Genomic DNA, 27,839 nt, shown 5'->3' with positions numbered 1-27,839 from the left:
GTAGAACCCCTCCCAACTCCATGGTTCTATCTGGAGATCAATTGGAACAGTAGATCTCCAGGTGCCGCCTGGAGATTGGCAACCCTGCATATAAACCCGTCATCCAGGCCCTATTCAATGGTTTCCATACTGAATGAAGGTTGCACAAGTACACGCATGATGTTCAGGTGTTCACTGCAACATGTTAACGGGGCTACTGAAATGGCTCATTAGTACAAGAACACTCAATTTGCTCAAGTGGCCTCATCCCTTGGCGTTCATACAAACCAGTGTTGTTTGTGTGTTTTACTGAACTATTTTATAATGTTAAGCGTATTGCTGGTTTGTTCAAATCTTGCAATTTGAGTGTGTTCTGCCACCCTCAGGGGCCTGATCAAAACTGTTGAAATAAATAAAGTGGCACATTCTGCAACCTCTGCGAATTCCTCATCCAAGGCCACGGAGCTGCAAAACACACGCTGACCCTTCCTCTATTCCCCACCAATTGTTTACGGGTGGTTTTTCTTAAAAACTTTGCATCTGCTTTCATTTGGCCCCGCCTCCCTCACAGGGCATCTACTGTAGGGAGAGGAAGGGAAGGCCATGGCGAGCCACTCCCTTCAGGCAGTGAAGAGTAGGGAATGGAAGGCAGCTCTTCTGTTTAAAACTGTGAACACCCAAGAAACACCAAACACCGGAAGCGTACAAAAGGATCAGACCAGCAGCTCTGCCAATGCCCCAGGAACGGCTGAGGCCAGTTTATTATTAGAAAGGGCAGCGTCCACGTTGCAAAAGGGCCCGTCCTGAATCAACGGCCTCGGCAGCCCCGGAGGGAGTTTTCGGGCGCCAAGGAGAGGAAGAATGGTTTTAGCATTTTGACAGCGCATCCGTCGACAAGAGAGAGCCGGCCTCTCGGCCAGGGCCGTCTGCGCAAACGGATCTTGTCGGTTGGAAACGGAGGAAGAGGACAAGGGGGCTCGGCCGGTCCGTCCCAAGTGTCCCCCTCCCCTCGCTGCCCCAAGTTGGGGGCCAACCGAGACCGTGCCCCGGTACCCTAACCCAAAAGGACATCACTTCCTCCCCTTTGGCATTTCGCAGGGCCGGTGAGTGACCCGCTCCTCCAAAGAAAGCAATGTGGCTTGTCAGCAAGTTGTCATGGCGACGGCGGGCGGCCGAGCCCTGAGCGGCAGGCCCGAAGCCTGGCCGCTGCCGCTTGAGGAGGCGCAGGAGGTGGCCTCGCTCCGGCCATCAATGGGGACAGTTGTCCTTTGAGAAAGAGACCCACACGCTCCCTCACACGCCGCGTGGCCGGTGCGCCGTCCTCCCCCCGCTTGGCGACAAAGCCTTGTTTTGTCTTGAGCTTCAGGGGTGGCGGCTGGAGGAGAGGGGAGCCGGAGGCTGAGATGAGCGGTGACTCGCAATGCATTGTGGGTACGGCAGCTTCTTAGCCAATCGCGCCCCGGGTAGCCCTAGCCGTCAAGAGCCTGGTATGTCCCGTGTCAGGGGCCCTCAAGCAGAAAGTGGGGCCAAAGGAGGACCCACGATCGTCCCGAGAACAGCAGCTTCATTTCAATTTAAAGTTGAGCCCCCATCTGGGGAAGGGCTTGTCCCACCTCCCTCTCCCCCCCATAGCCCCCCCCCAGATCTCAATCAATCAAAAAAATGTTCATGAAGTGGAGGAGCAGAAGACTTCGGGGGGGGGTTCTAGGGGAAGGATTCCCCACCCCACCCCACCCCCGCACTCGGGTCTTCACATGGCTGCGATCCCAAGAGACGACAGCACCGTCAGCACCAGGACCAAGACGCCGGACTGGTAGACCTGGGGGATCTTGAATCCTTTGCCCATGTCCCAAGCCTGCAAGAGAGAGCAGGGAGACGTTTCAACCAAAGCGTGTGGACGGCTGCCCTTTCCTGCTCCGGAGGGAGGGCGTTCCGAAAGCTAGGGGCGCTCTGTGGCTCAGCCTCAGGACAGGGGCTCGGCCTGCAGAAACTGCCAGTGTCAACTAACCCAGCAGCAGGTATTGGGGGAACCCTGGAAGCTTAGCCCTGGTCCTGGACAAAGTCGGGGCTGTAGGTTCAAGGATGGAATCTTGAAGGCTACGCGTTGCCAGCCTGGGCAACCCGGTGCATTGCAGCGCACCACAAGAAGCATGATCGTTGTTTGAAGAAGAATCATAGAATCATAAGAGTTGGAAGGGACCTCTGGCCAGCCGGGTTAGATTCCCTGCTCCTCCACACAAAGACCTTGGGTGACCTTGGGCTGGTAGAGCTCTTCTCAGAGTTCTGTCAGAACTCTCTCAGCCTACCCACCTCACAGGCTAGCTGCTGTGGGGAGAGGAAGGGAAGTCGATCGCCAGCCACTTTGAGACTCCTTCGAGTAGTGAAAAGCGTGGTATGAAAACCAACAATTCTTCTAAACCCACCTGCAATGTCAACCTTCAAAATAGTCCTTTTTTCTGTATAAGGCACACAGCAGGACTCTCTTGTAAGGCTTCCAGAGTCCTGGAAAACCTTGGCGCTCATCTTTCAAGGGAGGTTTCTAGGCCTCAGTATTAGAATCATAGAATCATTGGAAGGGACCTCCTGGGTCATCTAGTCCAACCCCCTGCACTATGCAGGACACTCCCAACCCTATCGCTCATCCACTGTAACCTGCCTCCCCCAATTGTGCCCATGTGCTATATCTGGGCGTGAAAGCAGTGCTGCAGGGAATGTCAGCCCCCCGGGGAAAGCCAAAACGCTCAGCCTGATTGTTATGGCGACAAAACTGGTAACCAGTTTCCAACCAAGCAACAGAATGATAGAATCTTAGAGCTGGAAGGGCCTACCGAGGCCATCTAGCCCAACCCCCTGTGCAGCACAGGATCAGCATCCAGCCTTGGCAGACTCCCCCCCCCCCCTTTCTTGCTTTCTTTGCTGACCAAATCCTCTGGCTGGCTGTGAGGGCCTCGGAGGGCAGTAGTGTCCTGCTGCTAATGCAAAAGGGAATAGTGATACGCAAGAAGCTAAGGCCCATGTCCCCCAAACTGGCAGATCTCTCTCCACCCGAAGCAGAAAGGGCACCTGTCTGTGACTCTGCATCAACCAGCTTGGCCTCCAGACTTCTTTAAAAGCCAAAGTGGAGCGGGGGGAAGTGGACGAGGGAAAGCCAAGCCTCTGGACCGGAGGGGGAGGCCGGGATGCTTATCTGGAGAGACACAGTGTGCCCATAAGCTTGGTGACGGGGATCCGTCTTTGGGCCCTGCGGCGCCGTTTCTAAAGGGAGCGGAACGCACGCGCAAAACGCTTCTCTCCCGAGGACGGCTTTTTCTCCCTCGTCTCAAGCCGAGGGCGAGCACCGAACGGTCAGCTGCTCTCGGAGGGCCGAGGCCGAGCCCCAGGATGGAGTGTTGGGAGCGGTTTTGCGGAAAAGAAGAGCGAAACAGAGGAGGCTGACAGCTCTGGCCAATTGGAGAAGTGCCAGCCTGCAGCACATGGCATGACAGGAGAGGAGAGGAGGCTGAGACGGGGGTGAGTCGGCCTTGCTCAAGGGGAGTTTAACCCTTTGCAGGGAGATTCATCTGCTGCGATTTGGAGAGAGTGGGGAGGGGGGAAGGGGGGAGGGTTAACCCCCCCCCCACCAGCTAGAAAACCAAAGCCTGGCTGGTTTTCAAAAAGCCACAGGCGTGGATACGATCAAACCCGTGTCTGTTTCACCGTCGTCAAAACTGGCCATGGCTTGTTCAAGGTTTACTGCCCAATCCTACCTATTCTTAATCGGCGCTAAACCCCGTGGAGTTCAACAGGGCTGAATCCCAGCTGCGGGGGGACTTTGACCGTGGCTCAGCAACAGAGCATGCGCCAGGCACGCCAAGGGTCCAGGGTTCAATCCCTGGCATCTCCCATTAAAATGACTGCAGAGAGAAGGGCTGCAAAGTGACGGTTTTCAGCTTGACCCCACAATGACCCCCCATCGGGCAGAGTAGAGAACATTCGATCAGACACACTTTTTCAATCATTTTTCAGGGAAGAGTCCAGAACACAGTGAGAGAGCACATGCAGGAGGGCTCGGGTTCAGCCCCCAGAGCCTCCATGAAGAATCTCAGGTCACCAGTATTGAAAAAAGCCCTTTCTCTGCCCTGATTCCTGAAGGGTCACTGAGCAAGGTGGCCAAAGTGCGCAAAGGAGCCCCGCTCATAAACAGCCCAGCTTTCCCTCCTCTCCGGCCCTCCTTCCTGTACAGTCGTGACCTCATTTCCTGCTAGATCCCGACCACAGCTTCAGCTCCTCCGCTTTGATCACCTTGCGTGTTCCTGCTAGCTGACTTTGCCTCCTCTCGCCATCCGGTTCAGTCTACGGAAGTCAGGTTTGCTAACTAGGGGGAGGGGGGCCTGGCTTAGTTCAGCCCCTGCTGCATGAGTGTTTCAAGTCGCTTCCGACTTATGGCGACTATGAATTAACATTCTCTAAAATAGGGGCAGTCAACCTGTGGCCCTCCAGATGTTCATGGACTTCACTTCCCATGAGCCCCTGCAAGCGAACACTGGCAGGGGCTCATGGGCATTGTAGTCCATGGACATCTGGAGGACCGCAGGTTGACTACCGCTGCTCTAAAATGCCTTGTCGTTAACAGCTCCGCTCAGGTGTGGTGAACTGCGGGCCGTGGCTTCCTCAGCTAAGGCCATCCGTCTCCTGCTGGGAGTAAAAAAGAGCCAGAGACCAGGAGCACCTTCAAGGCTAACAAAATATGTAGCTGGGGAGGAGCTCTCATGAGTCACGGCTCACTTAGCGATGTCAAGTCTGCAAGGTGCTGCTGGACTCCAGCACTTTTCTACTGCTACAGCCAGATTAACAAGGTGACCCATCTAGATCCATCTCCTGTTAGGTCCTGCTATTTTCCGGCTGCCTCCAGCTTTCCCTGTCTTTTCCAGAGCCCACCCTCTGCACAAGGGCCAACCTCCAGCACCTGCACAGTGTCTCATGGCTTCTGCCGTGCGAGAACAGGGCCTGAAGGGCCTTTCGGCAGAATTAACATTCTGGGCAGAGCGTGCAGCACGGGCTGTGGAGCCGAGGCCGGCGTTCCAGGTTCTGTCTCCACAGCCAGTCTGACACGTTCTGCCTCCTGCCAACTTGACCCCGCTGCGCCAGGATCACGAATGCCAGTCACTTGTGGCAGAGCGAAAACAACCTCCAGGCAAGGGCAGCGTTAGGAACGGAGCTGGTTCTTTCCATTTAGAAGTCCCCAAAGGCTGAACAGAACCATGCGTGGGCAAGAGGGTAAATTTAAAATACCGCGGACGACTCAACTTTCAGGACTAATTTGCAGGATCCTGTCCTTCTCGGTTCCTCGCCATACTGTGGCCTGAAGCCTGCCGTCAGAGCATGGAGCCGAAACTGAACGGGGGCTTGAGGGGGATTTCTGAGCGAGTCTTGGGCTGTATCAAGAGAGGCATCACATCGATATCACAAGATGTCACGGTCCTGCTCTGTGCTGCATTGGTCAGACGGCATGTGGAGTCCTGTGTGCAGTTCTGGAGGCCTCACTTCAAAAGGGATGTGGACAAAATGGAGAGGGTGAGGAGGAGAGTGAGGAGGAGGAGAATCCGGGGCCCGTGGACCAATCGCTATGAGGAAAAGCTAAGGGACTTGGGAACGTTCAGCCTGGAAGAGGTTGAGGGAGGGCATGATGGCTGTCTTGAAGTCTTTGAAAGATTGTCCCTTGGAGGAGGGCAGGGAGTGGTTCCTGTTGGCAGCAGAGGAGAGGACCTGCAGTCATGGCTTTAAACTATGTGTAGAGCGATACCGGCTAGATATCAAGGGGGAAATTTCTCACAGTCAGAGTAGCTCAGCATCAGCTGCCTAAGGAGGTAGTGAGCTCCCCCTCACTGGCAGTCTTCAAGCAGCGAGCATCATCGGCTAGATATTGATCCTGGATGCTCGAGGCTGATCCTGCCTTGAGCAGGGGGTTGGACTAGATCACCTGCAGGGTCTCTTCCAACTCGATGATTCTAGCCTTCAAAACAAAAAAAGCTGGATCCCACAGATTGGTTCCTTCCACAGCACCGTGTCCCTCTTGTGCAAGGAACCATCTTCAAGTATTTAAATGGGTGCCATATGGAGGATGGAGCAGAATTGTTCTCTCTTGCCCCAGAGGGACAGACCAGAACTAATGGGATGAAATTAATTCAAAAGAAATTCCATCTAAACATCCGGAAGAAGTTACTGACAGTTAAAGTGGTTTCTCAGTGGAACAGGCTTCCTCGGGAGGTGGTGGGTTCTCCATCTTTGGAAATATTTAAACAGAGCCTGGATAGTCATCTGACAGATAGGCTGATTCTGTGAAGGCTCAAGGGGTGGCAGGTTACAGTAGATAAGCGAGAGGTTTGTGAGTGTCCTGCATGGTGCAGGGGTTGGACTAGATGACCGAGGAGGTCCCTTCCAACTCTATGACTCTATGGTTCTATTCTATGAAAGCTCTTAAGACTGAGGACTTCTCTCAACATAAGCCCAATGGTGACCTGAAATCCAGCCCAGAGTCCTTTCCACCCCAAGGTGCTGCCCTACCTATCCGCTCAGAACCCCCATCCCCTGCCGCCACTCACCAGGTGCCGGATTCCGTTCCAGGTGTGGTAGGTCAAGGGGAAAGCCAAGGCAAACTTCCCCGAGTAGATGAGAGCTGCTGGCAAGTTAAGGGACTTGATGAAGTCCACATAGTCCGGGAAGTGGCCTGGAAGGATAAGGGCGCTCAAGCCAAACAGAGACACCCCTGCAAAGAGAGCGAGACAGAAATACAGAAAGGCATCAACGATACAGCAGGGACAAGCTGTTCCTCCCTCCACCCCCAGGTCCTTCAGAACTTCCTTCAGTCGTTACACTTCCGTGCCACGCAGGCAGTTATGGGAAAATGTTCCAGGCTGAGGGTCAGCTCCTTCTTCCCAGGCCTCAGTGCCATGCAAGGGCTTCCTGAGCACATTGTAACCCTGATGAATGCCCCCTTTAAGCCCATATAAGCCTCCCTGTCTGCTATGGCCATCGCTGAAGGCCTTGCTTTAGGTGTCTACTGCCATCTGTGGCCAGGGCCTTCTCGGTTGTGGCACTAAAATCCTGGAACTCTGTCCCCACAGAGATTTGTTTGCCCCCTTCTGTCATCGTTTCCTACTGGCAGGAGACTCTCCTGTTTAGATTGCCATTCCTTTGCTAACCCCCCCCCCCCTTATGAATTGTATTTGTTCTAAGTCTCAGGAGAGGAAGGCAAGGCAATTGGAAGGCATTTTGAGACCCATGAGGACTGCTGGGTGACCTTGGGCCAGTCCCAGTTCTCTCCAAATTCTCTCCGCCCCACCTGCCTCACATGGCGCCTGTTGTGGGGGGCGGGGGAATGGAAGGCGATTGTGAGACGCTTTAAGACACCTGAGGCCTGCTGGGTGACCTTGCACCAGTCCCAGTTCTCTCAGGACTCTCTCGGCCCCACCTGCCTCACAAGGGGCCTGTGGTGAGAAGAGGAAGGGAAGGCGATTTGGAAGGCGCTTTGAGACTCCTTGAGGTAAAGCAAAGCAGGGTATGAAAACCAACTCTTCTGACAGCGAACCATCAAAATCAGTATTGTCTACTCAGGCTGGCCTAATCTCCCTTCAGGCCTTTCCTGTCACAACCTCATTCTTTTCCCTGGAGAAGCCAGGCAACTGGAGAAGCCAGCATTGCTTTAGGATGCTTTGGGCTGATCCTGCATTGAGGGGGTTGGACTAGATGGCCTGCATGGCCCCTTCCAACTCTAGGATTCTATGATTCTAACTCCTGCTTGCCGAGCAGACGCTGCGCCACAGCCCCACCCCGTACTGTAAAAACTTTCATACACTTGGGAGGACAACTGCAGATTGGGCATTTTTATAAAGGGAGGCAGCAAACCACCCTTGGCGGGCATCTCGACTAATCGGGAAAGAGCGGCTGGATGCAGGAAAAGGTGGATGTGGAGGACAGCTCGATCCGAGCCGTCTGCCAGCTGGAGAGCTGCCGGAGCTTTCTCTGCATCACCCCCCCTTCTCCAGATGGCACTGCTAGGGGAGGTGATCTGAACAGGAGCAGAGTCAGCCAAGGAGCACTGCAGCCTGCTCCGTCCCTCTTTGCCTCGCCGCTCTGTCAGCGCCTCCCGCAACGGCCCCACCTGCGACCTCGGCCAGAAATCACGCTGAAGCCGCTCTGCTCCCAGACGTGCCATTCACGGCTCAGCATCTGCTTGGCGGGCCCTTTGTGATGGCCAGCTTGGCCAGAGATGGTGTGAGGAAGGGAAGGGGAGCTTCTCTCACCCTTGGCTCAGCGCGACCGCCCAGCAGCCATCTGGTCATCGGGCCACAGGGGACAACACCACTTGCATCATGCCTATTGGATTCCCTGACATGGTTCCGCTAACCGGAGACATCTACCTCCACTTACAAAAAGCTTCCCCCTGCGCAAGTGGGAGGCTCCCTGCAGGGAACAAAAGCTGGTTCTTTAATTCCCCACTCATCATTCATCGAAGGAGTCCCAAAGCGGCTTACAGACACCTTCCCCTTCCTCTCCCCACAACAGGCACCCTGGGAGGGAGGTGGGCCTGAGAGAGCTCTGAAAGAACTGCTCTACAAGAAGAACCCTAAGAGAACTGAGACTGGCCGAAGGTCACCCAGCTGCCTGCGTATGGAGGAGTGGGAATCGAACCCGGTTCTCCAGATTAGAGTCTGTCGCTCTTAACCACAACACCAAGCTGCGCCTCAAGGAAGGAAGGTGGCAGTCGTGGAACAGATCTGCAAGGTCCAGCCCGTTGCATCCCACCTTTTGATGTGATTGTGAGTGTGTGAAATATAAAAGAAAAAAAGCAAAAAGACCCGTAGGGAAGTTCCACAGCAAAGCTCAAAACAAAAGGCCCTGGGACAGCTGCCTCCGAGAGATACTTTCTGCTAATGAATTCCACAGGTTTATGTCTTTGACAAAGATAACCTTTTCTCCCTACAGTCTACAGCAGGAGTAGTCAACCTGTGGTCCTCCAGATGTCCATGGACTACAGTTCCCATGAACTGGGAATTCATGGGAATTGTAGTCCATGGACATCTGGAGGACCACAGGTTGACTACCCCTGGCCTACAGTTTAAGAGTCACAGAAGAGGTGCTTCCACTCCATAAGAAGTCTCAAATCGGGTTATAATCACCTCCTTTTCCCCTACCCACAACAGGCACCTGGTGAGGGTGAGGCTGAGGCTGAGGGGAGGGAGGAAGGGTGACCCGGGAAACTACAGGCCAGGGAGTCTGACCTCTGTCGCAGGGAAGATAATGAAGCAGACGTTAAAAGCGGCGATCTGCAAACATCAGGAGGACAATTTGGTGATCCAGGGAAGTCAGCAGGGATTTGTCTCCAACAAGCCCTCCCAGACCAACCTGGTTTCCTTCTCTGACCAAGTGATGGGCTTATCAGATCACGGAAACTCAGTGGATGTCGTTTACCTGGATTTCAGTAAGGCTTTGGACAAGGTTCCCCGTGAGGTTCTGATGGGTAAACTGGAGGACTGCAGATTGGATTTTCGGAAGGTGAGGTGGACAGGGAGCTAGTTAGAAAACCCCCGCCCAAAGAGGGGATGTCATTGGGATTTCGTGAGATTGGAGGGAGGAGGGGTGCCAAAGGGCTTGGTAATGGGTCTTGGTACTTCATACAATTCTGGGTAGCAGTGTCTGTGTGAACGAGATCTTGGGGTACTTGTGGACAATAGGCTAAGAAGGAGACAGTGTGATGCGGTGGTAAGAAAAAGGTGAATGCAGTCAACAGAGGCATCACATCAAAACCGCAAGATGTCATTGCCCTGCTGAATACCACATTGGTCAGAAGGCACCTGGAGTCCTGTGTGCCGTTCTGGAGACCTCACTTAAAAAAGGATATGGACAAAATTCAGGGAGTTCAGAGGACAGCAATGAGGATGGTCCAAGGACAGGGGACCGAACCCTGTGAGGGAAGGCTGAGGGACTTGAGAAAGTTCAGCCTGGAGAAGAGGAGGCTGAGAGAGGACAGGATGGCTTGCTAGAAATATTTGAAAGAGTGTCGCCTGGAGGAGGGCAGGGAGCGGTTCCTGTTGGCAGCAGAGGAGAGGACCTGCAGGAATGTCTTTAAACTACATGTAGAAGGGTACCAGCAAGATATCAGGAAAAAAATTCACAGAGTTATTCAGCAGTGGAATGGGCTTCCTCAGAAGGTGGTGAGCTCCCCCTCACTGACAGTCTTCAAGCAGTGGCTGGACAGATCCTTATCCGGGATGCTTTACGCTGATCCTGCATTGAGCAGGAAGTTGCACTAGATGGCCTGTAGGGCCCCTTCCAACTCTGATTCTATGTTCTAACTGGGACTGGCCCAAGAAGGCTTCATGTGTCTCAAAAGCACCTTACAAACTGCCCTCCCTTCCTCTCCCCACCAAAGGCCCCCTGTGAAGCAGGTGGGGCTGAGGAAGTCCTAGCAGGATCCACATGGAGGGGTGGGGAATCAACCCCGGTTGTGCTTTTAAACACCACCACAGGCATTAACACGTCCTTCAGTTGTCCTGCTCCCTCCCACTCTCCTTCTGTGAGTGTTTTACAAGCCTGCAGGCAGGATTGGTGGATCCCGGCTTAATAAAAAATATCCTCGCCATCACCCTTGCTGCAAATTCTGGGAGTTTCACTCTGTGGAGACCACAGCAAAAAAACGCTGCCTTCATCCCAGATTAAGCAGAGCCAACAGATGACCCACAGGGGTCCCTCCTAACGGCAGGACCTTCATGGGAACAGCCTTAATGGGCAAGACACAAACGACGGAAGCACCTAGACTCATTGCGACTCCAGTCCCACGGTGAGTGATGGACATCATCATAGGCAGAGACCAGCTGAAAGAGGGAAAAAGAGAGGAAAAGGTGACATTGAGACCTGGTTACAGCAGCTGCCCTCAGCACCTCCCCGATTGCCCACCTGCTCCAACTAACAAACAAGGCCCCGTTTTCTTACTGTAGAAAAGAGCAAGAGTCCGGGAGCCCCTTAAAGACTGACATAATTTGTGGCAGGGCAGAGCTTTCATAGAGACACTGCCCATTTCTTGGGCTACAGCTACAATGTCCAGCTAGGCCAGTGGTTCTCAACCTTCCTAATGCCGCGACCCTTGAATACAGTTCTTCATGTTGTGGTGACCCATAAAATTAAGCATGTTTATTAAAATTAAGCACAGAAATTAAACCTTTCCGCAGGGCCTGCAGAAAGGAGCTCTTCCACCAGGCATTTGGTTGAGACCAGGCATAATCAACAGCGAATGAAGGGCCCATGCTCCCCCCACCCCAGAACTCTACCAGAGCGCTCTGGACCTGTTGTGCCATTGCACTGTTGCACTGTTGTGCTGTGCACTGTTGTGCTGACCCTGTGGGTCATCTGTTGTGTGCTGTTACTACTTTATTTGTTGTATTATTAATTGTTATAACCACTGTTAATATTATTGTTTGATGATTAATGCAAATTGTTTTATGTATGGTTCATAAGTTCGATGTAAACTGCCCTGAGCCTCTGGGGAGGGCGGTATATAAATATAATAAATAAATAAATAAAATAAACCAAAACTGGCCAATGGCGTGAAGATCCATTGTTCATGATTGGATATAAATTGGTTTTTTTCCTGGGGTTTCTCAGTTCAGCTCTGCCTCTTGTCCCACCATGCCGATCTCACTCTTATCCACTGCTCCAGACAGACGAACGCTCTATCTTGATCTACCCCGCAAGGCTATTGTGTGGATGGCGCCCCTCCCGGCCAAGCTGCTTGCCCTTCCGTGACCCCTGCTGAAAGGGTTGTTCAACCCCCAAAGGGGTCCCAACACCCAAGTTGAGAACCACTGAGCTAGACCTACCTACTGTGCCCCTCTTGGGCCCTTTTTGGAGAACCACTTCTTGTTGCCCAGCTGGATTTGCGTCTGGAGACACCCAGCAAGAATTTCAGGATGGCAGCTTTTGAGAGTCAAATGGCTTTGTCTGATGCCGTAGAACAGAAATGGAGATTGAGCGATTGATGATTGATTGATTGGATTCTTATGAACGCCTCTCTCAGCACAGCCAGCAATAAAACAATTCAGTTCAGTAATAACTATGAAACAATTTAAAATTATTCCGTTCACTGTAGCCGCCGCGTATAGTAATCAGATAGGCCGCTCACAAATCTGTTCACGATGAGAGAAGACTCATTGGACCCAACCAAATGCCTGGCAGAAGACCTCCGCCTGATGGGCCCTTCAGAACTGTAGCAGCTCTGGCAGATCAGAATCTTTTTAGCCCAGTTAGCAGAGGTTTTGCAAAACCAAAAATGGTTGTAAAGGATGCAAAGGCACTGTACAGGTTGTAATTGGCTAGATGAGAGCAGAGGGGAAATGCTTGGGAGGGGGGACAGAAAAAACAGCAAGAGACCAGCAGCAGCTGAAGAACTGAGGTGGGACTCAACAAAGCTCCTCCCCTGCCACAAATTTTGTTAGTCTTTAAGGTACTCTCCTCTCTGGCCCATGTCCCCCAAAGAGCATTGTGCTTTGCGAAGTCCCTGGTCCCAAGGAAGGACGTCTGGCCTCAACCACTGGGTGGAACGAGCTCCCGGAGGAGATCAGGGCCCTGTGAGAGCTGTTTGGTGTAGTGGTTAGGAGTGCGGACTTGTAATCTGGCATGCCAGGTTCAATTCTGCGCTCCCCCACATGCAACCAGCTGGGTGACCTTGGGCTCGCCACGGCGCTGATAAAACTGTTCTGACCGGGCAGTGATATCAGTGCTCTCTCAAATAAATAATACGCCTGCCCTTTTCTCCGGCTACAGGCAGACCAAACATGGCTGCTCATCTTGGGTCTTCCTCTCAGGCAAAAAGGTTCCTGTTGCTTCAGGGGAAGGCGCTGCCGTTATTGCTGCAGGATCCACCCCACTGGTCCTCTGCTCATGATGAGAAACTCTAGAGAGGGCTCGGGAACGGCACCCTGGGCTAGCTCCGTGTCAGCACGCAGAATTATGCAAGGAATCCAGCCAGAGGAGAAGTGGACGGGAGGGAGGAATTTGCAGAGGTGTCCGAAGAATGATCCAACCACAACGGCAAGAATCTCGGAAGGGCAGCAAGTGAGGGGGGGGGGGGGAGCTGGAGAGCTAAAAAGAAAGCAGCAGAGGTTGGCTGCCACCGTGCTCCAAAAGACAGCAAAGCAATCAGGGTTCCTGATCCTCTCCCAGAATCCAAAATCTGGCCTGGGGGATGCAATGCAGAAAGAAAGTTTCTCATATGGAGAGGAGGCCAGGGGCTGGACAGGGAGACAGGAGGGCAAATTCTGGCAGAATTGTGAACGCTGTTGGATGACCTTCCAGGCTCAGGGGGACAGTGCAAGAATAAAACAGAAGATGCCACGGCAACATTCCCTAGAGCGGTGGTCCCCAACCACCGGGCCGCAGCTCCCCCCCCCCCTGTCCCCGTCCCCCACAGTAAGAAATCGGCCGCAAAAGAGGCCGATTAGCTTGCAGCCCAGCAAGCTTCGTTTTGCGGGAGGGGGGGAGAGGGGAGCAGGGCCGCGCATGCGCGTTTGCGGCCGCGCATGGCGCAAACGTGCACGTGCGCCCTGGCCGTGCATGTGCATTGTGAGGCATGCACGGCCGGGCGATCGCCCTCCCCGCCGCTGCCAGCCCGCAGCCTGAAAAAGGTTGCGGACCACTGCCCTAGAGGACTGTTCTAGGAGTGTAATTATCCTGGTCTCCTGCAGGAGAGTGAGACTGGAGTCCAGTAGCACCTTAGGGACCAAGGAAATGTTGGGGGTACGAGCTCCCAGTGGTCAAGTAACGGAGAACTCCATGCCCTTATGCCCCAATCAGAAGGTGGGATGAGGATACAAGGCACAGCAATCTCCGTTCCTAGGTTCCTGCTCACAGTGGTGCACCTCCCTGGTCCGAAGAACCATTTCATTAACAGCAGCGCTTTCCCCTGGTGAGCACAGCATTAGGGGAAGACACCTGGCACATAGAAAAGGGGGCAACAAACCGCAGCTGTTACCAGAACAGATCTGCAGGATCCAACCTCTAAAATGAAAGACGTCCTGCCAATTGCATGACACACCCATGTGTCCTGAGTTCGTAGTCTGTCAAAAAGGAGGGCACTGACCTGTAGATGGTGACGTGGGGAGACAGAGGGCGGTTCGAGCGGGTGTTCTTGTCCCAGAACCGGGCCATCTCCTCCTTTGCTGTCGTTCCTGTGGGGGCCACACTGGAAGAGAAACACAGGCGAGGCCAAGTCAGGTGTTGGCAAATGGCAGAGCAGGAAGGGCTATGCCCCCCCTCTGTGAAGAACAGAAGGGGAGGGCTTGCAGAATCAGGCCAAGGGTCCCTCTAGAGAAGGGGAGGCCAAACTGCGGCTCTCCTGGTGTCCATGGGCTATAATTCCCACGAGCAGGGCTCATGGGAATTGTAGTCCATGATCTGGAGAGCCACCATTTGGCTACCTCTGTGCTAGACTCTCCCACTGCAAAGGCAGCCAGTCAGATTGAGGTCCCCCATGCTTTTCCCCCCACAGTAGCAGCCTCCCACATGCCCTTTGGGAAGCCCAGAAGGAGGGCGAGAAAGGAATGGGCCTCCTCTGCCACTTTCCCCCCAGAAAGAGAAAAAGCTGGATGCTTCTAGGACTTTGCTGTCCACAGGGCCTCAGTCCCGCTCCTGGAGAGACTCCTCTCTCTCCAGCTTCTGACTGCTACTGATGGAGCCACTGCCAGAAGGGCCGGTGGCAGGAAGGTGGTCATCCACTGAGAAAGCCAGGTTCACAAAGTGTTTCCTTTACTCTTTCCTGAAAAGAGGATTCAGTTCTTGCTTGGCAGAGAGGGGCCACCTGTGTTTCCATGAAACGGAGCCATTTTACCCCTGGCTTGTAACAAAACATGGAGTCACCAGATAACAGCTTCTGCGCTGCATCGGTCAATGGAGCGGTGCAGACAACATCGTGATTTAAAGTCATATCCTGAAGCTTCCTCCACCCTGTTTCCTTATTATTTTTGTAACAGCCTGGAGAAGGGTTCTGGAGAAACACTGGCACAGTGCTGCGGGTCATTCGGCAGGTCTTAATAAAAGTGCAGCGTTCTGCATCTGGGCCACAAAAATGAGAAGCATGAATACCCAATGGGAGAGACACTGCTGGGTAGCACTGTGTGTAAAGGTGAGCTTGGCGTACTTGGGGACAGTAGTGTGATACAGCAGTAAAGGAGGCCAATGCAGTTTTGGGCTGTATCAACAGAGGCCTCACATGGAATCTGCAGGATGTCATAGTCCCACTCTATACCACATTATTCAGACCACACCTGGAGTCCCGTGTGCAATTCTGGAGGCCTCATTTCAAAAAGGACGTAGATAAAATTGAAAGGGGACAGAGGAGAGCGACGAAGATGATCTGGGGCCAAGGGACCAAGCCCTATGAAGATAGGTTGAGGGACTTGGGAATGTTCAGCCTGGAAAAAAGGAGGTTGAGAGGGGACATGATAGCCCTCTTTAAGTACAAAATGGACAAAATGGAGAGGGGGCAGAGGAGAGCAAGGAGGATGCCAAAACCTGGGGACCAAGCCCTGTGAGGAAAGGCTGAGGGATTTGGGAATGTTCAGTCTGGAGGAGGCTGAGAGGGGACAGGATGGCTCTCTTTAAGTTGTTGGAAGGTTGTCCCTTGGAGGAAAGGTTCCGGCTGGCAGCAAAGTCATGGCTTTAAACTCTTTAAACTCTTCTCCAGCTTGAAGAATTTGTTCTTACATGTTTCGAGTCCCCCATCTTTTTGAGACCGCAAGGCCCATTTAGGATTCTGACACAGCATGGGGGGGGGGGGGATGCAGGAACAAAATGGCTGCCACAGGATGGAATGATTGCCACAGGAGACCAGAAATGATTGCCACACTGTTTTATGTATTTTCTCTCTGTTCTATGTAAACTTCAATAAAAGCTGGTTTTACCAGCACCTTAAAGAAATGATTGCCACAGTTTAATTTCGCTAACACGGTGTTAATCTTTGTGCTGTGGTGGCAGCTGCTGCCAAAGCAACATTAAAAAAAAATGGCACCGCCAATCAAATCTTCAATAGTCAATCAGAAGCCTTCCTGGGCAAAAGCCATGCCTGGCTCCACCCTTTTCCTAAAAATTCTTGCTGGGCGCCAGAAAAGGGGCCGGTGGGTATCATGATGCCCATAGGCACCACGCTGGGGACCCCTTTTATAGGCCAGTCATCAATGCAGCATCTTGTAGCAGTGAGTTCCATTATGTACATAAGTCCATTACATAAGTCCATTATGTACTTGCCGGGAGGGGGATTGGCTCCCACATGGCTCTTACCTGGTGCAAGGAACTCCGAGCTAAGGTTATCCCAATACTCAGCTTCGGGTGAAGCTGGAACCGCCCCACATGTAGCTTTTGGCATGATTCAGACATAAGGGTGATTCATGGCATGCTGTCCAAGGAATGCACTGGGGGGGGGTACTTAGGCTCACCCCCCTGTCATGACAGTTTCCCCCTCCCCATCTGTAGTGAAAGTCTGCGGGTGGCAAAGAAACTTTCCTGGCTGAGTGAACTGGGGTGGGGGTGCATCTCAGCCTTGGAGCCTTGGAGCAGAAGCTCGGAGAGGGCAGAGGGCCTAACGCTGAGCTATGCCTGAAAACACCAACTGATTGACAGCACCGTCACTTCCTACACGAAGCAACTGTGGATTCTATAAAAGCACCAGTCCTGCTGATTTGTCTTACGGGAACGCACAGAGCACAAACAGACTGGGGAGCAAAATCTTGCAAAGGGTCAAGGGGGGGAGGGGGGACTCGACGACACTTTTACCGTCCGGAAAACTTACTGTTGCATAGAGAATCCAGGACCGAAACGGGCACAGAGGCAGCGCCGGCCAGCTAACCTGAAAGACAAAATATTTATTTAGGTTTATTATGTTATGTTATGTTTATTATGCTAGGTTAGGTTTATTTTACTTATTTCTTACTTACGTATTTGGTTTTTTATACTGCCCCTCACTGTGACGTCTCAGGGCAGTCTCCGACGTGCCAAGTGAGCCGCTACTTCTTTTGCTTTTGCTCCCCCAAAGGGAAATATTGGTCTACCTGTCAGGGGTGTACACACTGTGCACACAAAACACTTTGAACACTCAGAAAGCACTCCATAAAGTTGTATGGTGAAAACAGAGGGCAGCGTGGGGTGCCAGTGGGTGTGGTGAAGACAGAGCCATGTTCCTCCCAGGTCCAGCTACAGAGGTTTGCCCTGGGTTCCTCTTTGAACAATGGGGTCTACTGTACAGGCCTACCTGTCAAGGCCGGTGTTTTTGCATGTCAACCGCATTTGCGTCTCCTAAAATTCTCTTGAAGAGCCTCTTGTGGCGCAGAGTGATAAGGCAGCTGTCTGAAAGCTTTGCCCATGAGGCTGGGAGTTCAATCCCAGCAGCCAGCTCAAGGTTGACTCAGCCTTCCATCCTTCCGAGGTGGGTAAAATGAGCACCCAGCTTGCTGGGGGGTAAACGGTAATGACTGGGGAAGGCACTGGCAAACCACCCCGTATTGAGTCTGCCATGAAAACGCTAGAGGGCGTCACCTCAAGGGTCAGACATGACTCAGTGCTTGCACAGGGGATACCTTTACCTTTACCTAAAATTCTCTCGTTATCTGGAGCTGAAACACTTCCTGTCCTGGAATTACGGGGGGAGGGGGAACCAAGTAAAGCAGAGGGACCCCAACAGTTTTTGAGCCTGCGGGCTCTTTTAGAATTCTGAAACAACATGGCGGGCGCGGCAACAAAATGGCTGCCGCAAGAGGCGGAGCCTGCCGCAGAATGATTGCCGCAGCTTAATGGTGCAGACCCTTGGGCTGTAGTGACAGCTGTTGCCAAAGCAACGTTTGGAAAAAAATATGTTCACAGCCAATCAAATTTCCAGGAGCCAATCAGAAGCCTCGCTGGCCAAAAGACCTGCCTTGCCCCACCCACTTCCTGAAAAACAATTACTAGGGGACAAAAAAAGGTGTCAGCAGGCACCATGTTGATGGCCTCTGAGATAAAATATTGGAAATGTACCTCCCTTCCCTCCTTCAGGGTCATGTGAGCTTTTAGCGGCTTCGACAGACCAATTTCATTGTGTCTCCACCAGCCTAGCTCCCCACCCCACCCTGGAAACACTCTCCCTGTAACACCAGATTCTGGCTTCTATCACGGGAGGGCCACGCGAGAGAAGCCTCTAAGGATGTGGATGTTGTTTTAGAATTTTATAGTTTTAACTCATATTGTTTTACCTGATGTCCATCGGCAGAGACGGCTGGGCCGAGGAACGGTCTTCTAAATCGAACTGCGGGAGGGGCATGCAAGAAAGCTGCCTCATACTGAGTCAGAGCATTGATCTATCAAGATCAATACTGTCTGCTCAGACTGGTAGCAGCTCTCCAGGGTCTCAGGTTAAAAGTCTTTCACATTGGATTGTTTCTAACGGGAGATGCCGGGGATTGAACTTCTGCATGCCCAGGAAACATTCCTTAGTACCATTTTCCTGCATCGCTAAAAACGGAATAAAGGGAGAACACAGACGCCTAACCTGTTACGGCCAAGCAGTGGCTCAGACCTGACCCTACAAAGCTCAGACTTGATCCCACCACGCTGCTGGTGGGCCCCAGGACGGCCCATGGGTTTTGGCCAGTGCGGAGCACAGAGTGCTGGGTTAGATGGGCCACCGGCCTGATCAAACCTGGCTTCTCTTACGTTCTTATGTTCTGATGACAGCCAGAGTGGTGGAGTGGTTAAAACTGGACCCGTATCTGGGACGCCTGCATTCAAATCCCTACTTGTCCTGTGGGAGCTCAGTGGGTGACCCTGGGCCAGCCACGCTCTCTCAGCCTAACCAACCCCACAGGGTTGCTGTAAGGATAAAACAGAGGAGGGGAGATTGATGAGAGTCTCTTCGGGTCTCTGTTGGGGAGAAAGGCGGGGTACGGTGGAAGCAATAAATTAATTGGAAATCTCAGAGGTTGATCTGTATCGATTTCACTGCTTTTCTTTCTTGCACACTTTCTGGAAATGAATCCTAGAGTTGGAAGAGGCCATAAACGCCATCTAGTCCTACCCTCCTGCTCAGGGCATGATCAGCCTTATGCAGGGGGGGGGGGCGAACTGTGGCTTTCCAGATGTCCATGGACTACAATTACCATAACCTCCTGCCAGCATGTGCAAAGATCTGGAGAGCCACAATTCGGTCATACCTGGCCTAAGGCATCCATGAAGAGAACAGCTGAGCCCAATGGATTCTGGGGAACTTGTCCGGAATGATGTCTACACAGCTACATGACAGTGCCTTTCCTATCGAGCCAATTAGTGTGGGATGGAGGGTGTTCAAAGAGTGTGTCTCCTTGAACTGGCATCTGGAACAGCCCTTCTCAACTATTTACCATTGAGAAACTCCTGAAACATTCTTCAGGCTCTGAGAAACCCCAGAAGTGGCACAATCGTATAGAAAATTGCTGGAAAAGCATACCTGTGTACATGGCCCACCCAGAGCCCTTCCCCTTCCCTCCCCCTCTAGGTCCATCATTGCTCATTTTGGGGGACAACATGACCATATATGGTCATAAGGTAAAGGTATCCCCTGTGCAAGCACCTGGTCCTGTATGACCCTTGGGGTGACGCCCTCTAGCGTTTTCATGGCAGACTCAATACGGGGTGGTTTGCCAGTGCCTTCCCCAGTTATTACCGTTTACCCCCCAGCAAGCTGGGTACTCATTTTACCGACCTCGGAAGGATGGAAGGCTGAGTCAACCTTGAGCCGGCTGCTGGGATCTAACTCCCAGCCTCATGGGCAGAGCTTCAGACAGCATGTCGGCTGCCTTACCACCCTGCGCCACAAATCGCTCTATATATGGTCATATCACCCAATAAATATGGGTGCTCTTATTGCAAATCTCCCTGAGCCAGAAGGGAGGGTGGTATAGAAATGTAATAAAACAAACTAACTAACTAAATATAAAATAATATATAATAAATTAATAAATATAAAAAATATTTTACAAAATTAACTCCCACCCATTCGGGAAACCCTTCTGGGGCCATCAAGAAACCCTAAGGCTCCACAAAACTCTGGTTGAGAAAGCCTTATCTGGAGAAACATGCCCTTCTCCAGGTGGTGGGTTCTCCATCTTTGGAGATTTCTAAACAGAGGCTGGAGAGCCATCTGACGGAGAGGCTGATTCTGTGAAGGCTCAAGGAGGTGGCAGGTTACAGTGGATGAGCAAGAGGGTTGTGAGTGTCCTGCATAGTGCAGAGCAGTGGGCCCTAACCCCCGGTCCGGGGACCGGGACCGGTCCGTGGATCAGTTGGCACCGGGCCGCGGCTCTTCCTCGTCCTCCTCCCTGGCTGCTGCCTCAGGGGCTGCCCTGCCACTCTGCCGCTGGCTCACCTTTGGTACTCTCTGGTGGCCGCCATGGCTGGGGCTCCCCCTGGGCATTGCACTGCACAGTTGCTGCTGGCAGCAACCCCCAGTGGGTGGCAGGAAGTCAGGAGCAGTGGCAGGAAAGCAAGTTGAGTAGGGGCTCAGGCGGCGGTGATGTCCCTCGCCAAAAGACTACCCCCCTCCTCAGGCCTCAATAAAATTGTCAAGCGTTGACCGGTCCCCAGTGATAAAAAGGTTGGGGACCACTGTTGCAGAGGGTTGGACTAGATGACCCAGGACTCTATGATTCTATGAAAATAGAGGCTGGTCACCTCTGCTCTAAATGAAAATCTCACATACACACACACACACCAATACTTGTCATTTACGCCACTGAAACGGCAAGCTGTTGAGGCCAGGTAGCACAATGCCTCTGGCAGGGAAGCAGCCAAGCAAAGAGCAGTTATTTCACGCTGCTGGAGCCAAAGGCCCGAAGAACAGAGAATCTGCTATTCACCTCCTGCGGCGGGGAAGGGAGGGGGGGATCCAAAAACAAACTTGCTTTCATTGTGCTCTTGCGCCAACGCTGCCGTTTGTCACCCTCCAAGCGCTGGCGAGATGGCAGGTCACTGTCACACTTGGGAGAGCAGCACATTAAGTCGCAAGCCCACGGCATGGGAAAAAAGAGGTAAATTACGGGCTTCAATTTTAGTTTTGTGCTGCACACATTGCCCGCAGGCTCAGGGAACTGCTCCAGACAGATCTGGCCAAGCAGCCGTCAGGCCGACGTTCAGAGGCCAGCCAGCAAAGCGGAGCAAAAACCGGGGCTCACAGCCCGCCCCCCTGCCGGGGCTCAAAGGTTTGGAGATGTGGGCTGGAATCTACAACATGTTGGAGGCAAGGACTGCGAGCACAGACCGAAGCATTCTTTCCCTGCCACCTGCCCCTCTGACACCCCCCCCCCCAGCCAGCCAGCAGTCTCCAAGTCAGGGGTGCAGCGCTGAGTGCGAAGGACAGATAGGAGCACAGTAAAAGTGATGGCATGGGGGGGGGGGGCGCAAAGCAGGCTAGGAGGAACCAGGACAAGAAGAAGGAGGAGGAGGAGGAGAAGAAGAAGGAGGAGAAGGAGAAGGAGAAGAAGAGTTGGTTCTTATATGCCTACCCGAAGGAGGCTTTTCCTTACCCGAAGGAGTCTCAAAGTGGCTTACAGTCGCCTTCCCTTTCCTCTCCCCACAACAGACACCCTGTGAGGTGGGTGAGGCTGAGAGAGCCCTGATATTACTGCTTGGTCAGAACAGATTTATCAGTGCTGTGGGGAGCCCAAGGTCACCCAGATGGCTGCCTGTGGGGGAGTGCAATATCGAACCCAGCATGCCAGATTAGAAGTCCGCACTTGACTGGTGCTGGAAAGCGATGCCAAGCTGACGGGACGGTGTCAAAGGCGAAAGGCAAACAGGTGTGGTTTGCTGCTGCCATCCTCTCTGTAGCAACCCTGGACTTCCACGGTGGTCTCCCATCTGGATACTAACAAGGACTGATCCCATGTCAGGGTTCAACTGACTGACAGCACTGAAACCTCAGTTAGCTCCTTGCTCTGGCCAGGTGGCAAGCCAAGTTCTTCTAGTACAGGGCTGGTCAAACTGTAGCTCTCCAGATGTCCTTGGACTACAAAGCCTATATGAGTCCCTGCCAGCATGCTGCTCATGGCCATTGTTTTTGACCTTTAAGCCCGTACGCGGCCCATACGTGCGGGACCGCTTGTCTGCCTATGTCCTCTGCAGGGCACTTCGCTCTGCGGGTATGAATCTGCTGGTTGTTCCGGGGGCCCGGGACATTCACTTGGCCTTGACCGGGGCCAGGGCTTTTTCGGCCACGGCCCCAGCATGGTGGAATGAGCTCCCGGAGGAGCTAAGGGCCCTGCCAGAATTAACAGCTTTCCACAGGGTCTGCAAGATGGAGCTCTTCCGCCAGGCATATGATTAGGCTGGGTTGAGGTCCTAGAATTACCATCAGGGGGCCCCTTGAGTTACTGAGACCAGGTCCCTCGTTCCTATGGAAGTGACCTTCCGTCCCCCACCCCTGACCACCCCCTCCTCCTTCTACTTCCCTCCGAGGCTCGGAGGCTGCAGATCCCTGCTGCGTGAGAGCTGCCCCTGTCGGTGAGTTCTCTGCAGCCCTTCCCGGTCCTCCAGGGAGGAGGAGGCCCTCCACAGAGTCCTTCTACCCCCACCCCCCAATCTAGAGCCCATTGTATTCCTGAATGCAATGGGTTTGGCCCCTAATCTGGACATAAACCTTCAGGTCACAGCTATGGGACTGCTCACCCCAAAGGGGTCTAGGGAATGAACAGACCCATGTATCAGATCGGGCTTTCTCAGTCAGGGTTTCATGCAACCCTGGGGTTTCTTGAAGGACCTGGAAGGCTTTTCTAAATGGATGGAAGTTAATTAATTTTTTTTAAAAAAATTTTAAACTGTGTTACACATTTATCAGGTGATATGACCATATGTGTTCATGTCAACCTGTGTCCCTCCCCCTCGCAAAATGGCCAATGATGAGCCTGGAGGGGGTAGGGAGGAGCCCCAGCTCTGCTTCCCAACTACCTTCTGGGAAATCACACCACTTCTGGGGTTCCTCGAAACCTGAAGAAGGTTTCAGGGGTTCCCAATGGTAAAAAAAGTCAAGATGAAAGGAGTTATCTCTGAGAAGCTAATTTACTCTCTGCGGCACACTTATTTATCCTAAAGATTTGGACCCCAACTCACAGTGATAAAACAATAGAATAGAAACAGCCCTACCAGAAGGAACAAACAGAGAAGACACAAGGCAAAATCAGAGAAAAACATCAGGAGAAACCGAGATCAGGGGCAGTAACAAAATCATAGCATCCACCTAATTGGGGATTTTAATCACAGATGCACATGCGCCATTCAATACCGCAGTCGAATTGTGGTGCCCCCGTAGGGTTTGCAAGGCAAGAGATGAACAGAGGGGGTTTTGCCCTTGCTTGCCTCTGAGCAGCAATGCTGGACTTCCTTGCCAGTCTCCAATCCAGATACTAGGCAAGGCAGAACCTGTTTAGCTCCCAAGAACAGGCTGGCCGAGCCATCCGGGTCTGGCCTTAATGCAACTACGCTTGGCGACAGTCAATGGATTTCTTTTGAACTGCCGTGACAATTTCAATCAATGTAGTTAGATCAGGACAATGACACGCTCAAACAAGAAACAGATATATGCTTGTGAGATCTAGCCAATGCACACACACAAACACACACAGACACAAGAAACAGATATATGCTCGTGAGATCTAGCCAATACACACACACAAACACACACAGACACAGGGGCACAAATCTCTGCCTGCATTTCACATGGTGAATCCCAGACATACACACAGCCCCAAAGAATCCACAGTGTACAAGAAGATCTGCAAAGGAATAAAGGACTCTCGGGACTGTTTGTTAGCTTTGGACTCCATTGATCAAATACTAGAACAGATTCAGGCTGTCAGAACAGGTTGTCTGACCAGAAATGGTAGAAGAAGCTAAATATATGCAGTAATGTAGGTAGGGGGGTTCAGATCTCAAGCTGAAGAACTCCATAAAATGTTTTAATTGAGAACTGTTTACTATATATATATATTATATATATTTACTATGCCTTTTGTATATACTATGTTTTTTGTATGTGTCAGTGTAATTTTGTAATTGTATATAATATACTGCCCTGAGCTGCAGGGGAGGGTAGTATATAAATGTAATGAAATTTAAATAAAAATTAAAAATAAATTTAATCCCACAAGTTTAAGCAAGCATTTGCATCTAAATGTAGCCACTTAATTCTCAGTGCCACAAACGTCAGCTGGTGAATGGATACACACAAATACGCTCACGCACTACACAAACTTACATATGATTTTGAGCTTATATGTACACACAGGAGATGAACAAACACATAACAACACTCCAAACCCAACCATACCTTTCAGATTAGGTGCATTTGCACACATTAGGAAGCGCATGTGAACATATGCATATTCACAGCTGCCATAAACCAATTCATGTCTTTCATGTGCTTCAGCAGCACAAGTACTCAAACTGGAATGGTGCAGAGATGATTAGCATGTGCCTGAGCATAACTTTCATAATGTGTACATTTGTGCCACAATGACATGCACATGTAAAATATGGTCACAATGCCACAAAGCTATGCAGGCTTCTCAGCTGGCATGTACAAAGATCCATGTAAACACATCCAAGTTTGCAAGGCACCAAACCTTCATACACATTTTGCAAGGTGTGCATAAGAACAAAAACTCTGCATGTGTGCACATCACATCAGGTTGTGTGCACAAACAAATCCATCTGCCCAGTGACAGAAACTTATGAGCACAATTCAATGATGTCACAGAAAGCTGGTCAAGGACAGGGGTGGCCAACCTGTGGCTCTCCAGAAGACTACAATTCCCATGAGCCCACATGGTGCCACACCTGGAGGATCTGGGAGACCCTGGCTTAAATCAGCACTCTAACATGGGAGTTTGCTTGGCGATCTCATGCCAGTCACCTGATCAGAGCCTCATAGGGTTGTTGTGAGAATAAAACGGTGGAGAACAATATAAGTCATTTTTGGTCCCTACCGAGGAGAAAGGCAGGGTATACATTAACTAAATAAAGAACATAAGAAGAATCCTGTTGGATCAGACCAGTTATCCATCTAATCCAGCATCTTGTTTTGTGCAGTGGCCATTACCGGGAGGTACAGCAAACAAGGCATGGAGGCCAAGGCCTTCCCTGATGTGGCCTCCAAGGACTGTGTTTCATATAAGTGTCTCCAAATACAGGGGCTCCTTCTGTCACAGCAGCTAGTACCCACTGATGGGCTTACCCTCTAGGAATTTATCTCCCTATAAAGCCATGTGCACTTGTGGCAGCTGGATGGCCCAGGCTAGCGTAATCTTGTCAGCTCTCAGAAGCAAAGCTGGGGTCAGCCCTGCCTAGTAATTGGACGGGAGGCCTCCAAGAAATACCAGGGTTGGTAACGGCAGGAACTGCAAACCGCCTCTAAACATCTCTTGCCTTGAGCTCTGACTTCTTGGCACATTCCACCACCACCTCCACCAGGCTTGTGGCCATTATTACCCCAACTGGCAGTGAAGCCCACAACTTAATTACTCATTGAGAAGTGCTCACTTTTTCACTGTCCGCCCATCAACTTCTAGTACCATGGCAGAGCGGGAAAGCTTTTCCTTATAGGAAAGGTATTCCAGTCTCTTAAATCTTGGTTACCTTTTCCTGTGCCTTTTTAGGTCTGCAGAGGCCTTTTTATGTACAGCTAGGAAGACTGTACACTAGGAGAGGCCACCAGTGAGCATGTACACAGCTATGCCTCCCAAGCATATTCTGCACAATCAAGCCACTTCTGGTGTTTTTCAAAGCCTGAACAATGTTTCAGGGGTTTCTCAAAAAGTTGAGAAAAGCTGCTGTACTCAAAATGAAGCCACACCACAGATCTATACACAAGCATTCAAATATTTGTCACTTTATTTTCAGTCACTTTTCCTAATCAACCCCAACAGAGTCTGCGTTTTTTTTGAAAACTGTTGTGTTGAGTAAAGATTTTCATGGAGCCATGTGCTACAAAGACTATGATCTGGGTGAATCAAGCTCAAATGTCCACTTTGCCATGGAAGCACAATGGTTGACCAGGGCCAGTGTTGCACTATCGGCATAGCCTACCGCACAGGCTTGTTGTAAAGCAAAAGTAGAAATGAACAGAGCCATGTGAACCACTTTGGGTCCCCATTGGGGTCCAAACTCCCCCTCATGGACAGTCTAAGTAGCAGCTGGGCAGATACTTATCATGGATGCTGCATTGATCAGGGGGTTGGACTAGATGGCCTGAAGGGTCTCTCCAACTTTTCTTCATTCTATAACCCAGTCCTAAGATCTTCTCCCCTGCTGGCAACATTAATATTGGGCAGGACTACAAATTATGCAAACATGTGTGCAATTGGCACACAGACCTTGCAAACTGGGCCACATAATGCTTGCACGTTAACTGTGTCAAAAGCCCTGTGTGTGCATGTCGGTTTCAGCGTATATACAGGAAGACAGGCATACAAACACATGGCTAGTCTGAAATGCCGCAGAGTCCACGCACACATCCGTGTTTGCGTGCAGCAGCACACCATGCACCTATGCAGGCATGCACACGTATCCACGAACCCCTGCAGGCGCGTGCACAAACCCAGGCACGTGAGAAGGCCACAAACCCTTGCATGCATTCAGGCCGGGTTGCAGACCCAGAAACTGCCTAAGACCGGGAGACAACCAAATGTCACCCAGGCGAAACCCCTGCATTTCCCCACTCTGGGGCGGCCTCCTCGCCCCATATCCCGCCCCACACCGAAGCCTTCTGGTGCAAGCAAGCAAACACACAAATAAAAAACCCCTCCCAATGCCCCCCCTCGTCGCCCCCTTCCAGTCACCTCAACAGAGACGCCGCCATCTTGCAAAGAATGCACTCTTTCTCCCAAGCGGAAGTGGGCAGGGCGCGCGAGAATGACGTCAACGCCCTATTTCCGTCGCCGGAGCAGTTAAGGGCGGAAGAAAGGGAAAGGAGCAGGCATGTAACCTGCACGTGGAGCCGTCCTTGCTAGTGGAAAAGGCCAGTTGGGTTTGTTGTGGAGTAAGCATCGTGGTGGCGGAGGGCAAAGGGATGTTGCGTGTGGTTTTATTTTGCTGCTGAGTCTTGTGGGAGGGCGGTATACAAGTATATAATTAAGAAATAAAAATAAATAAACGTCCGTATTTATTTCGGCACCTTTCCCGGTCAATTTTCACGCATGCCATTCTTCACCCCGCCACCTCTCGTCCGCTTATTTTGCTTTCTGCTGTGCAGAGAATAGAATTAGGGTCGTTGTCAGTGGGCAGGGAGTTGTGAATGTCCTGCATTCTTCAGAGGGTTGGACTAGATGACCACGAGGTCCCTTCCAATTCCAGGATTCTAAGTCACCAGCAACACCGCCCCGGAACATCTAGCTTGAGAGGGGCATTATATAAATTAAGAAACAAAATGAATAAAAACATCCTTATACTTAAGAATATTTTCTAGGTCTTCCATGGTTGCCCTTCCTAGTCTGAACCTCTTTTTTGTTTCTTGCTTTTTGGTTGAGGATGGATCCAGGGAACAGGAAATCATGAACAATTTCAGTTTCTTCATCATCAACCTTAAAATTTGAGTAAATCCTCAGTACTCATGATCCACAGAGACTCTAAAGACTGGCAGCAATCCATAAAACAAGCCAATTTGCCCCTAAATCGAACCACAGAGGTGTCATGCGGAGTCAGATCATTGGTCCATGAGTTAAGATGGAGTCCAGGTATAAAAATGGCTTGCTGTGAAATGGCTCAGAGAATGGGGGGGGGGGGGGGGCTCTGTGACTCAGCAGCAGAGCATCTGCTTGGCATGCAAAACGTCCCAGGTT

General features: G+C 51.7%; 1 protein-coding gene across 1 annotated transcript; it reads right to left on the bottom strand.

Moving 5' to 3' along the window:
* Nucleotides 1-705: 705 nt before the first annotated feature.
* SDHC (succinate dehydrogenase complex subunit C) lies at nt 706-26,930 on the bottom strand. Its single transcript, XM_077323313.1, has 6 exons — nt 26,841-26,930; nt 16,796-16,852; nt 14,093-14,194; nt 10,771-10,832; nt 6,561-6,724; nt 706-1,834 (listed from the first exon to the last, which is right to left on the bottom strand). The coding sequence occupies exons 1-6, from the start codon at nt 26,858-26,860 to the stop codon at nt 1,730-1,732; spliced, it is 510 nt and encodes a 169-aa protein (XP_077179428.1). The 5' UTR covers nt 26,861-26,930; the 3' UTR covers nt 706-1,729.
* Nucleotides 26,931-27,839: the final 909 nt, after the last annotated feature.

Source organism: Paroedura picta, chromosome 1 (genome assembly GCF_049243985.1).
Source record: "Paroedura picta isolate Pp20150507F chromosome 1, Ppicta_v3.0, whole genome shotgun sequence".
In the NCBI taxonomy this organism is placed as follows: Eukaryota; Metazoa; Chordata; class Lepidosauria; order Squamata; family Gekkonidae; genus Paroedura; species Paroedura picta.
The sequence above is the reverse complement of the archived record's forward strand: the minus strand, read 5'-3'. Positions and strand labels throughout refer to the sequence as shown.

What these genes read in the sequence shown, in the direction of transcription:
- SDHC (XM_077323313.1), bottom strand. Translation starts at nt 26,860, where the DNA reads ATGGCGGCGTCTCTGTTGAG. An exon ending in CCCCACGTCACCATCTACAG is followed by an intron (nt 10,833 to 14,092) that starts GTCAGTGCCCTC and finishes TCCCTCTTTCAG; the next exon opens with CTGGTCTCTGCCTATGATGA. An exon ending in TGGAGTCGCAATGAGTCTAG is followed by an intron (nt 6,725 to 10,770) that starts GTGCTTCCGTCG and finishes CTCTCTTTGCAG; the next exon opens with GGGTGTCTCTGTTTGGCTTG.